This window comes from Cryptomeria japonica, chromosome 8 (genome assembly GCF_030272615.1).
Source record: "Cryptomeria japonica chromosome 8, Sugi_1.0, whole genome shotgun sequence".
NCBI lineage: Eukaryota > Viridiplantae > Streptophyta > Pinopsida > Cupressales > Cupressaceae > Cryptomeria > Cryptomeria japonica.
Genome location: NC_081412.1, coordinates 351,136,962 through 351,152,192, shown reverse-complemented (window position 1 = coordinate 351,152,192; position 15,231 = coordinate 351,136,962). Strand labels below are relative to the sequence as shown.

General features: G+C 36.9%; 1 protein-coding gene across 3 annotated transcripts in view; it reads left to right on the top strand.

The window, feature by feature from the left end:
• Positions 1-15,231, top strand: part of LOC131045349 (protein ANTHESIS POMOTING FACTOR 1) — a 216,675-nt gene that overhangs the window by 113,711 nt on the left and 87,733 nt on the right. For all 3 annotated transcript variants that reach the window (XM_057978936.2, XM_057978934.2, XM_057978935.2), the window contains one exon: positions 13,092-13,192. In XM_057978936.2, the coding sequence (XP_057834919.1) occupies positions 13,092-13,192 (101 nt within the window). The remainder of the gene's footprint in view (positions 1-13,091; positions 13,193-15,231) is intronic.

Genomic DNA, 15,231 nt, shown 5'->3' with positions numbered 1-15,231 from the left:
CCAGAAAACAAACCCTAAAAAGCAAAAAAGCAGGGGTCCCCGTTTGCAATGGGGCGATGTGTGAAAATGTCACAACACATATCAAGTTCAGAGTTTGGTATCAATGAAAATAAGAAATCATAAATTGCGTCTACGACTAAAGCTCAAAACAGATTGTGGCCGCTGGGTGGGTGGTGCTGAAGTAGTGGCAACATCCTCAACACTAACAGGTGCCTCTGCTGCATGATCAACCTCCTGCTCCTCCTCACGTGCTGCCACTTCCGCATCCCATTCCTCTCCTGCCCTCTCCAACTCACTCAGCTGCTCATTAGTAAGGAATGGATCCAAATCATTATCAACATCATCAGGAGAAGCAACCCATTCTGCTGCATATAGATCAATGTCATCCAAGTCAAGTGCTTCATATGAATCTTGCCCTAGCACCTTCTTCTCATGTAATCGAATGTTGTACCGCACATAGACAAGATCATTCAAGCATTGTTGAGTCAACCTATTGCGCTTTTTTGTGTGGATGTTCTCAAAAACACTCCAGTTGCGCTTACAACCAGAAGCACTACAAGGCTGTGATAATATGCGGATGGCAAGCTTTTGAAGATTAGGTGTTTGGGCACCATAATCTTCCCACCACAAATCTGCAAGGATACAAAATGTGATTTATAACTTGTAAAGATTTCAATAATCTTAAAGAGAGAAATAAATGGTAAAAATTAAACATATGTTTTTTTTTACCTGGTCGTAAGGTGGCTCTCCTACGTTTGCAATTAGGTGAAGAAAACAATTCCCCTAAGGCCTTCTTATAGCTCTGCAACTCATCAAGTATCAGGTCCCGAAGGATCTCATCATCAACTAATCTCCGAATGTATGTGTCAAGGCCAATTCTAACCTCTGGATCTGCTCTGAAACTCGGAGAGTAAAAAAACTTGGGATTCAAGAAGTAGGCAGCAGCATGAATATGTTGGTGGAGTTGATGGTTCCACCTCTGATCAATTATGCGCCATATGGGTTCATACTTGGTCTTGTTTGACCCATACAAGTGTTGAATCGCCTCTTTGGCCTTATCCATGGCCTCGTATAGATACCCCATGGAGTTATGATCCCCATCCACCATTCGTAGCACCCTCACCAACGGTTCCGACACCTGGATATAAAAAATCTAACAAAATCAGCAGATTGAAATATTAGAAAATTAAATAATAAATCATCAATTAAAGTTTCAAAACTTACATTGATGATCTCCTCCACTATGTTGGCAAAATTAGAATCAAAAATGGCAATCACAACCTTCTCTGCTTCAGGCTTTGTAGCATAAGGACTCCCCAACCATCTTTCACTCACGAACATCCGCTTCAGGTTGGGCAATGTAGCAAGTATGCTCTGCAAGGTGAGGAAATTGGTAGCAAAGCGTGTGACCCCCGATCGCACAAGATCCTTACCTTCAGTGTGCTCTCTCATAAGATTCAGGACCCATGTGTGATTGTAGATGTATTTGGTGATATTCCTTCCATCTTCAACCACTTTCTTTACCCAACTTAGTTTCCCTATGTCTTCAAGGAGCAAGTCAAGACAATGGGCAGCACAAGGGCTCTAAAATAATGTCGGATGTCTAGCCATTAGAAGTCTGCCGGCTGCCACATATGCAGCTGCATTATCAGTCACAACTTGCATGACATTCTGCACTCCCAAATCCATCACCACCTCATCCAACATGTTGCACGAGGTCTCCGCATTCTTCACTTCATTGGAGGCATCAATTGATTTTAAAAATACTAACTGTCCTCCTGAAGCAACTAGAAAGTTGATGAGTGTCCTATTCCTACCATCTGTCCATCCATCAGAAAGAATGGTGCGGCCATTCTTTTCCCAAATAGTCCTTTGCTCTTCCACTAATGCATGAGTGTTTTGGACCTCATCCTGCAATAACGGTCCACTTACCTCGTAAGGGCTTGGGGACTTGAACCTCTTACCTGCCACAGTCAACGCGGTGACCAATTGGTCCCAAGATGGACTAGAAATAGCATTGAACGGAACATCGTTGTAGATAAAAAATCTAGCACACGCCACCTTGGCTTGTTGGTGAGCCTCTTTATTCCATGCAGTGCCAAGCAATCTAGGTTGTGCACCAGGAGTGTTACGTGGAATAAAGAAGTTTTCCATGTTGCTGTCCAAAGTTCCCTTTGCTCGTATCCGTGGCCCAAGGGAAGAACCAGATGTCCCCACATTTGTATGTGATCCTATGGAACTCAAATCTGCCCTTGGGGCTGCCATTGCCTCTGCTGTTCTCTTTTTTGTTGCCTTCCTTTGATCATATGCTTCAAGCACTGCTATTGCATCTCTTGTAGCCTCTTCAGTACATTCCGTACAGCTTGTGGTATCTCGGCATTGAATTTTTGCAAGGTGATATTTGAACCTATTAATGCCACCTTTTACAATTTTTTTGCAATGGTTGCAAAAAACATCTCCTTGTTTTGGACCTGGTCTCCCATGTTTCCAACAAGGGTCTCTCTTTTTGCCACCAACTTTAACTATAGAAGCTGAATCCATTTTCTTTCAAAAAGATGTGGAAAAGAACCTAGCAAAAGAGAGACAACATTTAGAGATAAATAACATTGTTAACAAAAAAAATCACGAACATCCAAAAATTACAATGACTGTATAACTGTATTTTATTTACAGTCATCTATTAATAGATGACTATCTAAAATTAAAATTTTTAATTGGTTGTGTATTTTTTTAAGTTTTTAACTTCAAATTTAAATTTAAATGAAATACTTTAAATACACATTGACATTACACAGTTGACAGTCATTTCAAATTTTCAAATGACTATGAGTATGTATTACACAGTCATTTCACAATTGACTGTGTAATACACAGTCATTAATTACAATGTACATTAATGTATTACACAGTCATCAGTCATTTGAAAATGACTGTGTATTACACAGTCATTTCAAATGACCATGTATTACATAGTCATCAGTCATTTGAAAATGACTGTGTATTACACAGTCATCAGTCATTTGAAATGACTGTAATGACTGTGTATTACACAATCATTTGAAAATGACTGTGTATTACACAGTCATTTCAAAATGACTGTGTAATACACAATCATTTGAAAATGATTGTGTATTACTGTTGGCGTGTATTTTGTACACAATCAAACACAGAATAAAATACCCAAGGGTACCTTATCCTCTCTTGAATAAAGCCTCTGATTGCTGAAGATATCACGGAAAAGGATCAATCAGGATGACTTCAAGGTTCTTGTATGTAGGGTCTCTACGTGTGGATAAGCTCTCTGTGGTATGATGTGATTTGCTGGAATCACAAGGGGACTTACATTTGATGACTGAACTTCTGATCTGCTTTGAATATTGTTGGAACACAGGATCTTACTGCCTTAGATTTGAAACAAAAAAGGAAAAAAGATGAGGGCGAGGAAAAGATCTAATCCTAACACTAAGAATGTAAGAGCAATGAATGATCTTTGATGAAATTCTAACTAAGTCTTGTTTTGACATCCCAGGACCATCTCCACAAGGTTAGTGCGATCTTCGAAGGAAAGCTTTATGATGTTCAAATCATCACTGCAGGCATAGACACCATCAGGTTGATGCATATCAATGAAGAAGCGACAATTGAAGTTAAGCTTAAGCTGAATGATTCCAGTTGACTACGCAAGGCAAGTCTGCAATCAACAAACTGCTAGTAGTATGGATATACGAATTTCACCATCAATCAAGCACATTTCTTCCACTCATCTAATAACATGAAATCAAATATGAGAAGTATAAAGACCATGCAAATTGTCGAATCGACCCATAAATTTCACCATTTCTTCAATGAAGTTACAAGTCTTTTACAACAACATCTTGGCAACAATCTTTGCCTTCTCTCTCTACTCTACTCTAATTGCTATTCTATCAACTAGCTAATCACCTTCTAACTACTCTCTATCTGTCTTCTAACTGCTTCCAACTATTTTCTAACTCCTTTTACAAATGAAAAGTCGGGGCTTATATAGTGCCCACAATACAATTCGATGGCAAAGATCAATTTGAGATCAATGGCCAAGATTCACTAATGAAAACCCTAATTAGGGTTTGTTACAACCATTACATAACATTTAATGTTTGACCAATGAAATAATTGTATTGCTTGGACACATGTCCTCTCTGGAAAAATCGACCAATGGATAGCTGGGGTAGGTACATCGAAGTTTGTGCCACCTTCCATGAGTTAGGTACATTGAATCTGGACATGCTGAGGTGGGTCAATCCGACTGGAGAAGTGATGACTGGGATGCCACCTCGTCTGACACTTGCAACTTGGTAAATATTCAACTTGATGTTGTTGAGAAGCTATCTTTAATTAACTCTTCTGAAATTATCTGCTTCTTCAACGAACCCTTTGCTCTGACTTCTTTTGTCTCTGATTTGCAGGATGTTGATGTACCTCGTCTTGGAATGCTGGATTGGAAGAGGTTGCCCTTATCCTGATGATGCTGGATCGAAGAAGGTCGTCCTTGTCGATGCTGGATCGAAGAAGGTCATCCTTGTCGATGCTAGACTGGAGGAGGTCGCCCTTGTCCTTGCTTGATCTTCTTGGAGGAGACCATCCTTGATCTGGCTTGATTTTCCAACTTCGGGATCTCCATTTGATGCCTACACAAAATATTAAAGTTAGTCTTTTGAGCATCAAACCTTAAAGTATGAAATTTAAGACCTTTCAAAGGTAAAACTTAAGATATTAATTTGAAAAAAGTCATGATAAACCAAGAACTACACATTTTCAAATTAATCATGAATGGAATTTGGATCTTCAAAATTGCAATGGGATCACAATAAGTCTTGAGTAAGAACTTCAAAAATGATTCTTCATACCTCCTCTTTTGAGTTTTAAACTCTAAGAAATGATGTAAAAAATAGATTTCGCTAGGCAAAGTGTAGATCAAAGCCCTCTCTTGAACAAATTGCGCCTCCTCTAGCTTGGAAAAGAATAAACTCCACTAGCCTCTTCAAAAATCTGGAAATTCGCCTTCAAATGTCTTCAAAAAAAATCTAGAAATTACCCTCCAAACTAGCAAGAAATTCGCCTCCCCAATTTGCTCCCCCAATTCGCATTTTAAAACAATGAATGAATGATTTGAATTGTGAAAAAACACCTCCAATATATAGAGCGCTCACCTTCCACTTACCCATGAGGCCGACCTAGCAAATAAAAGGTGAAATAATAAATAAAACCTCAAAAGGAGTAGGCCGACTTGACAAAATAAATAAAAATAAGCCTTCAAGCGCTCCATTTTTTAATTTTTTATTTGACACAAATTAATTTTAAATGCCTTTATAATAGAAATTCGATTTTTTGAGGTCCAAAATTAATTTATTAAATGCCAATTTAATTAATTTTTTCAAATATTCCAAAGTTGGCAATTTTGCATCTAATGCGATTTGGAGGATATTAACGTTGGGATATGGCAAAAATAAAGAATGCTAATGACTTCGCTCTGGTCCCTTGGAGAAGGACAGGAGCACTTTTCATTTTTAGGCTAGGATTCTCAATTTTTGAAGTCAAACCTTTGTTCACCATGCTTTAGAAGATTCTTCCCATCTCATACAACGTTGCCTTAGCATAATCTCGGAGGGAATTTGTTGTTTTCAAAAAAAAGTGGGACGGTCCCTCAGTGAGGGACGGGAGCACTTTTGAGTCCATTGCATGAATTCTTGATCATATTAATCTTCAATTTACCCTCAAGGCGTAGAATATCACATTTCACACCATCTTGAGCCTTGGTAATAAAAATATTATTTCAAAATGCAAGGTAAAAGGTCATATTTGGAAAAAGTGGCACGGTCCTTCAGTGAGGGACGGGAGCACTTTTGCCAGTTGTCGTCAAAATTCGCAACTCTCGCATCTCAATTCAACTTCAAGGCATTTTAAACACTTTTTCAAACTTGCGCCTTGGTCTCAATTTGTCCAAAATTGGTGAGAAAGGCAAGATAACATGTTAAGTGCTCTGGTCCCTTGGTGAGGGACGGGATCACTTTTGAAAAAGTGGGACGGTCCTTCAGTGAGGGACGGGAGCACTTTTTCATTTTTAAGCCAATTCGTCCTTTGGTAGTCTTCCAAATTATCTTCAATGGATGAATCTTGCCCTCTTTCATTCATTTCACTCATGCAACTTGCCTTGCCTTTGCAAGAAATTTGTATTTTTAGAAAAGTGGGACGGTCCTTCAGTGAGGGACGGGAGCACTTTTGACATCTTGGCGTACCCTTTTGTTCTTTAAATCTCTCAATTGCGTCCAAGGCATAAAACATCCTTCGTCCTTTCCATCCAAGTCAAGTTTTGCCATAAAATATCAAACAAATAGGAGAAACTTGAAAAAGTGGCACGGTCCTTCAGTGAGGGACGGAAGCACTTTTTGTCATTTGGGTTGATTTACTCCTTTGTAGACTGCTTAAATTATATTCAATGGACAAAACATGCTTCCCTTAACCTCTTCAAATCATAAAATCACCTTAACCTTGCAAAGATAGTGCAAATTTGAAAAAAGTGGCAAGGTCCTTCAGTGAGGGACGGGAGCACTTTTTGCGTTCTAAGCCAAATTGTCTCACTTTTCACCTCGAAATTTCTTTGCTGGGGAAGATTTCATCTTACTTCATGCTATGAATAGAAGTTAATGTCCAATAAAGGTCTAAAATTGCACATATAAAGAAAAGTGCTCTGGTCCTTCAGTGAGGGAGGGGAGCACTTTTGACCTTCTAGGCCAAAACTTCATCATTTCTCTGTTTCCAATCAAGTCTGGATGCTTTATCATGTTCATTTCGTCCTTCACCATGCCTTTGATGTCTCAATTTAACCAAACAAGGCCAGGAATGGCTCAAATAAGTCTTTTCGCCTTGGTCCTTCAGTGAGGGACGGGAGCACTTTGCCTTGGTCCCTTGGTGAGGGACAGGAGCACTTTTTCCTTTAACCTTTAAAATTCACCATTTTTGTGCCTTCAAAAATCTTCAAAAGTATCAAGTCGTGTCCAATTATCATTCCAGAAGACCCTGCACAAAACAAAATAGAAAAGTCAGTGACAAATATGCATAAAATAACATTTGTGCTCTGGTCCCTTGGAGAGGGACGGGAGCACTTTCGTCGTTTCTGGCTAAAATATTCAAAATTTAGGTCTCCAATCATTTCACAAGGCAGAGTTAGGTCATCTTCAAGGCCAGGAATCAGTTATCTTGAAAAAGTGGCATGGTCCTTCAGTGAGGGACGGGAGCACTTTTTGTGTTTCAAGCATTATCTTGCCTCCAAAATTTGATCAAAATTTACCTAGGCAGGAATATACAATTTCATCTAACACTCAGACAAAATGCTAACACTTAAACAAAATTTGAATTTTCCCTCAAAAAACCCTGACTAGACCTAACCTGAGACATATCTGACTTCCTGATAGACTTATCTTACTTCAATAATCAACCCTCGGAAGGACGCTTAATAACTTTCAAAATTTGACTGGACTCAGCTTGAAAAATATCTAAAAGAAACCCTTAAGGTTTAGCCCTAGCCCAGACAGACAACTCACTCATTCAAAACCCTAAAAGCAGAGAGAAGAACAGGCAAAACAAAAGCGAAAAGAGGGGGTCCCCATTTTAAATGGGGCGATGTGTGAAAACGTCACAACAATTACACAGTCATTTCAAATGACTGATGACTATGTAATACACAGTCATTTGAAATGACTGTAATGACTGATGACTGTGTAATACACAGTCATTTGAAAATGACTGTGTATTACACAGTCATTTGAAATGACTGTGACTGTGTAATACATAGTCATTTTCAAATGACTGTGACTGTGTAATACACAGTCATTTGAAATGACTGTGTATTACACAGTGTGTAATGATGATTGTGTAATACACAGTCATTTTCAAATGACTGTGACTGTGTATTACACAGTCATTTCAAATGACTGATGACTGTGTAATACACAGTCATTTGAAATGACTGTGTAATGACTGTGTATTACACAGTCATTTGAAATGACTGAGACTGTGTAATACACAGTCATTTTCAAATGACTGTGACTGTGTAATGATGACTGTGTAATACACAGTCATTTGAAATGACTGCGTAATACACAGTCATTTGAAATGACTGTGACTGTGTAATACACAGTCACAGTCATTTCAAATGACTGTGTATTACGCAGTCACAGTCATTTCAAATGAAATGACTGTGTATTACACAGTCATTTGAAATGACTGCGTAATACACAGTCATTTGAAATGACTATGACTGTGTAATACACAGTCACAGTCATTTCAAATGACTGTGTATTACGCAGTCACAGTCATTTCAAATGACTGTGTATTACACAGTATTACACAGTCACAGTCATTTCAAATGACTGTGTATTACGCAGTCATTTCAAATGACTGTGTATTACACAGTCATTTTAATTGACTATGTATTCACAGTCATTTAAAATTTTAAAACATAGTCATTTGACTCATTTTAATTGACTGTGAATACATAGTCGATTAAAATTTAAAATGACTGTGAATTCAAAATAAAACAATACAAAAAGATCACGAATAAACAAGTAAAAACCTGGTCACGCGTGCAAATGCAAACCTTACTGGAAATCGCGTGGCGTTTTTTGCCTTCCGGAGTCGCGTGAAATGGAATAAAGACTTAGGTTTTTTTTTTGCCTGCGACTTAAGTTGCATTTTTCTCGCGTTTTGTGCTGCGTTTTCGGGTGGGTTTTGGCGATTAACGGCGAGTATTTGTCAATAAAATCGCGGCGACTATATGGAAAAATTGCGCCGAGTTTTTCCGCGATTAACTCACGTGCCATTAGGGCTCGCGATTACTCGCGAGTTTTCTAATGGCTCATCGAGTTTTGCAAGCCTGGCATTTATATTACATGCATGTTCAGTTGTTGTTCTAGTAGTGTTCTTTTCAGAAAAAAAATAAAATAAAAAATTCAGAAAATAGAAAAATAAATAATGGGACATTATAGTAAAGAGGAAGGTTGTATTGCATAAAAAATCTAGGTCATTAAGGTGTTTGTTGGGACTCAATCTTGCATTGCTGAAATTTTCTTAAAAACTATTATTTCATTTTCAACCATATCCACATTAGTCATTGGAAGTTGCAAAAGATCAAAAGGTTTAAGTCTAGGAGGTATTTCCATCATCCTTTATAGTTGTGGATTTCCCTTGCATTACTGAATTTTTCCTCCACGTTCAATATTCGGTTCCATTCCCACAAAGTCCTTCACACCATTGTGTTTCTTTCATTTTCCTTTATTCACTCTTGTTGTAAAATCTCTACGATAGTTTAGACTTCGATTTCCCTGTCATGTATCTAGAAATACTCCTATTCCTTGCAAACCTCCTTTCATGTAGTCCTTGCAAACTTTTGAATTGGATTTGGATATTCTGTTTCCCTTCATTTTATCCACATCCCGTGTCATTTTCAGAAAAGTTTCTTTGTGTGCTCCCTCTTTCCTATTTTGCAGACTTCTAACGTCCATCTAGATATTTGGAACCCCCTTGTCATGTCCACTTCCAATCTCCACCTCCGCATCCAAATTTTGCAAAGATCTCCTTGGCCTCTTTGCCTTCCTTTTCTTCCTTTATGCACTTCAACCTGACTTCAGGATTTTTGCCTCTGGCTTGGATGACCTATTCTAATCACCCTTCTCGCAAGTTTCTTCTGGTTCTTCTCACATACATTTCATCCATTCCTGCACACTCTCATGTTGCATTCCAATTTCTTTCAAAGTTCAACTCTCTTATCTTGTTCCAAATGAAAGCCCTTGCATCCCATCCACACATTGAGTCCTTGATTGGATTTTTGCAAAACTTCCATTTTGCTTCCTATTCGTTCCAATCATTCCCAATCCTACCCAGAATCACCATAAATGTTTGATTTGACCCCTGCATCTAACAATGGTTTTTCTCGCCTAGAAAATATTGCTCATCCCAAGGGCATGATCCATAATTTCAAAATTGATGGTGGAGGATGAAGAGCACCGCATTGCCATGAATCTGGTGGTTGGAATTTTAATTGTTGGTAATCCTTTGTCAGTTCTAGGCTGCTATTTTGGTGGATTTTGTAGTATTTTGACTTGTTGAACACATTGCATTGATTCCATCCAACTTCCAACCGGGTTTCCATAGGATTTCAATGACCATTCCTTGTGTTATAAATGCTAGTTTTTTGATCATTAAATTGTTTGTCATCCCTTGTTTTCATGTGACTACAAAGCAAAGCTTACTCTAGGGTTTCAATCCTTGCTAGTCCATTGCCATTTGAGCAACCCATCTTGTGAATTACAAAGAGGTAGTTGATTTGAAGCATATATTTATAATTGGATGTCTCCATGGTTGGTTGTAAATCTTTAGGAAGATTCCCAAGTGAAGAAGAGTGATAGTCTCTTCCTAGTTTTGGGTTTCCTCTCATAACATCTGTTGGTGTGGATGAAATAAGTATTTGATAAGTTTTCCAACGTTGTAATTCATTGCAGATATGATTAGTAATGGTAATTTGTTTATTGCATGTGGATCTCAGAAATTTGGAGAAGGATTATTAAGGAGATCTAGTTATTAAATATCATATTTCTTTTGTTATTTTTGTGGGCTGTTTCTTTTAGTTGAAGGTAACTTTGTAACCTATTATAAGGTGCTGGTCTTGGAAACTTTTGACCTTACAGGCACCAGTAAAATGAATAAAATCATTAACTGATAGTCTAGGAGTAGGAAGTTAGTTTATATGTGTTTCATGATCTAGTATCATACCTAGGGAAAACTTTTGAAGTGAGCCATAGCTGTTTTATTCTTAGAGGATCATGTCTTACATATCTGCATCAACTTATGTTATTCTTCATTTATTGCTGTTATAAGTTCACATAAGATAGGATTATTAAGCATGATATGTAGGCTGATTTTTGACATCATAAGGAAGAAGGATCTAATCTTGGTTTGCCACATTAAGGCAACTCAATTTTCAGACTTTCATATAAGTTTCAGATTTTCATGTTGTAGTTTCCAGGCCTTGTATCTCATCCTTTGATTGGTTTATTGGATAGAGATTGATCTTCACAACCTTTGGTATTAAACGTATTTGTTTCCCAACAAAAATCATGTAGGACTAGGCTCTTATCAGATGGTGGATAGAGTGTCCGACTTGCTTAATTTTTCATATTCTTGTCTCTTGTATTGCATGTACATTATTGTTTGCCTCAATTCTTGGAAACCCTTCCAGTTGTAAATGTTGAAATCAGGTGAGCAATCAATGCGTATCCTAGTTCATATCCATTTTATTGTTATGGAGTTGGCATGACCTAAATATGAATATCTTGCAGCAGTTATCTTGTCAACAAAGTTAACATCCTTGTTCCATATTTAAGACTGGCGAGCATACTAGATTCATTAAAAGGTAGGACAACTCATTGCAACATTGTGATAGTCTATTTCTTAATAGAATCAACTTTTTGTTTGTAACAAAAACTAGCATGCTTTGTCCACTTACTAATAAATTTTTACTAGTAATAGTTGAGCTTTCATGGATTCAAAAACTTACAAATGATAATTTTTGATTTGATAAAATCCCCATGTGTGGTAAAATTTGTCCTACATGCCATAATAGAGGGGAATCTCTTCTGTCATATTCACCCAAGACTTGATCCCACGTCATTCATTGTGAATGTATCCCAATGAATTTGAAGCAATATTTTAGTGAATTTCAACACTTTATCATGCCTTTAGGGATTTCAGTCTGGGGCTCCTCAACGATCGTCTTGATACATTTGCCACAGCTCATACCATTTGACCTTAACAACATATAATTGGTGATACAGAATATTCTCTTCATATAATCTTCATTCATACATTCTTTCGTGGTTTCTGTGAGCATGATGAAACAATTAATTTCATTTTGGGGAGATATATGATACATTCCCACACATAATTTCCTTGGCATCTTGGTTCCTGTTGAAAATATATTTCTTGGTTTCTCTTCATTTTCTGCTAGTATATTTGCATTCACAACGATGGATAAGTTTGTTGTGCTTCCATTTTATCCCATATGGGTAAATGTTGAACCTGGATGATGCTTTAATGTGGTTTTACATTTAATGTGACAATGATAAAAGATTAAATAGCATGCTTATCAAATTATATTATGAAATGGTTATTTTGAAGGGAGCTAAACCTAAATATTGTGCTATTTTCTAAATTTTTACGTGCAATATAAGTATTTTAATCTGGTAGCATTTGATGCCCGTATAGTTTTCTTATTATCCTCTCATAGTTTTGGAACAAGGCATCATATAGCTTTATTATATTCATGCATTATGGCATTTTCAAGGAAAAAAATTACAGCTTTTTTTGTGTTTACATTTTGGTATGAATCAAGTCCACATCTGTATATGGAAGAGGTTTTGATTGTTTGCACCTTTAGTTCCTGTTGGTCATAGCATTATAATAGAAAAAATGTAAGTTATCCTTTAAAGTTGCCAATTGCCTATTTCGTGGAGGTAGTAGGATTGAGCTTGTAAGTAGTTGTTGGTTGGGCTTGTGTTCATTGTGTTGAATGTTTGCTAGTGGTGAGATGCATCTAAGACTGATTCAGAACTATACGTTTGCAAAAACCTATTTTTCTTTGAACTGAATAGGGGAGGAATATGGTCTTTTTATCTCATCAATGTATATTTCTAGGCCACACTATTCTAACCCCAGTTTCTACATTTGTAATGTTATTATAGAACTTGAAATATAGGGAATGAATGGTGTTTTTCTTCTTTTGTCTTGGATTAGACCATGACTTTGAGCAATACATATAAAATAAAATAAAATAAAACTTTAAATTGATTTTATATTACCACTCATTAAACCTTTTAAATGTCATTCATGAATTCAAGATTGAGTCACAAATAATTTAGGGTTTCTGGTAGCCTGCTATATTTTATTGTGTACATGGGCAGAAAGTTGATTGGCTTCTTTCATACCGTTCAAAGTTGTTAAGAATTGATCTGCTTTTTGGATTTTATTTACAATATGATAGTTTTTTTTGTTGGTTTCAGAAGGGCAGAATCAGCTCCCTTGATTTCCATCGAAAGGAAGATCTCTTGGTTACAGCTAGTCACGATGACTCAATTCGCCTTTATGATACAGCTAATGCTGTGTAAGAAGTTTTTCCTTTCTTCAATGAATTATTTTTTCAGTGGAAGATGAGTTATGGATTTTCATTACATCACATATAATAAGCAATATCAGTCTCAACTCTAAATAGAGATTGCATGCATTACAATATGCAAAAGAATCAACACGGCACTTTCTTTTCATAAAAATAGGTGCAGATTTTGACAGTGGAAGATGCTTGAAGTGGTGTGCATGACACATAAAGTTTGTATAAATTGAAGTTTTTTGATTCATCGTCTACTAGCACACAAGAACTCTGTTTTGTAGGCTCAAACTGATCTTGAACACTTACGGTGTTTTTTGGTCTCTAGCTTGAGTGCTGGTTACTCTCTGTCTCTCTGTCTCTCTGTCTATATATATAAATATATATTATAATAATAATAAGAAGAAGACAATTTTAACATCCACAAGGCTAAGGATAGCCTATGGGACAGCCTGCCCAATCAAACCAACTTCTGCAAATCAATTCCTTTCCTATGCAAGTTGATGATGAGTACCCCCAACTTCTCAATATACTCCTCGGTGAATATATTATACCACGAGCTAGTGGTTAAGATATTAACAAACTTATCCCTGCTGTCCTTGAAGGCTGAATTCACACTCTAAAATAAAATGCTTTTCAGTTTCCACTTTCCCGGAGGTGCAAATAGTGCATACTCTTTCTTCCCAAGCCTCTTTTGGCCTTTTCCAATGCTCAGTATCACAGCGGAGTTGATGAGAATTAGTTCTAAGCTTAGCAATAAGAATTTTAGCTCTCGACGAGATATTGGCCCCTATCTAAACTTTTTGATGTTGATCACATGTGGGATTGAACTCATTGATATGGTATTTTTTCTTTCTTCCTAGCCTGATTCTCCAAATTCTCTTGTAGAACTTATCCGTAACGAAAGCCTTTATCTCTTTGTTATTTGTGGGACACATATTCAAATAAATGTTCCACTTATCCATTTGATGTTTTTCTGCATCCAAGTCTTCTTTCTTTTGCACAATTTTCCATTGAAGCCAGCTTTAGGCCATCTACCTTCTTCCATTTGCTCAGTTCTTTTTAGATAGCTTATGAGATACACCATATCAATTGCTTCAATAGGGGCAGCCCCCGTTCTTAACATGATATCATGGGGAATTGTACTTTTAAAAAGGTGTGGAGATTCCTCCTCATTTCTCTTAAACTATAGATTTTTATCACTAGCAGCGCACAAACACTTTCTATAACCAATAAGCAAGCTTAATGCTTAAAGAAATCATAGGTTGCTAGGAGGCCAGTATTGGTATTGGTATGGGATATTGGTACTGGTACCAATACATCTATTTTTGAAAATAGGAGACAGGGGTACTTGGAGATGCTATTTTTTTGATATAATTTAATAATTTATAGAAAATATCATGAAATTGAACTTCCAACACTGCAAATCCTTTGGTAAGGGTATGCCCAAATACTAAATAGGGAATGAAAACCATTCAAGAGAAAAAGGAAGTATCAAATAGTTGACAACAATCCAGATCTATGGGATAAAAGGAGCAAAGAGTTCATCGAGAACAAAAACATCCATTGAAAGCAAAGGAAACTTCATAGGAATCAATCGAATTCGGCAAAGTGTCTAAGAAAATTGAAGGCAAGGGCTCAAACTAACAAGTTGAATCTTTCAACACTGCAAATCTGTTTGCTATTTTGTGTGATTATATATATGAGAATATGAATATAGACATCCTCACAAGAAAGAAGAAAGAAAATGTATTATCAAAACCGAATTCCCGACTCCCAAGGATCTTGTAGAATTCACCCCCATTGTGTATATTGCAAAGTTTGCATAAAGGAATTAAAAGAACATCAACAAAAATATATTTTCATTGAACAGCAAATAGTCAAGTGGAAAATACATGTGGTCTTGTCTGCTCACATTGGCTCCTACCCTATGTCGGCTCATGTTTTCCCTTTTCGTGACAGTTTATTTTCCAAAATCCCAATGCGTTTGACTTTGTTGGTGTAAATAAATATTCATTTTGGATATTATTACATTTACT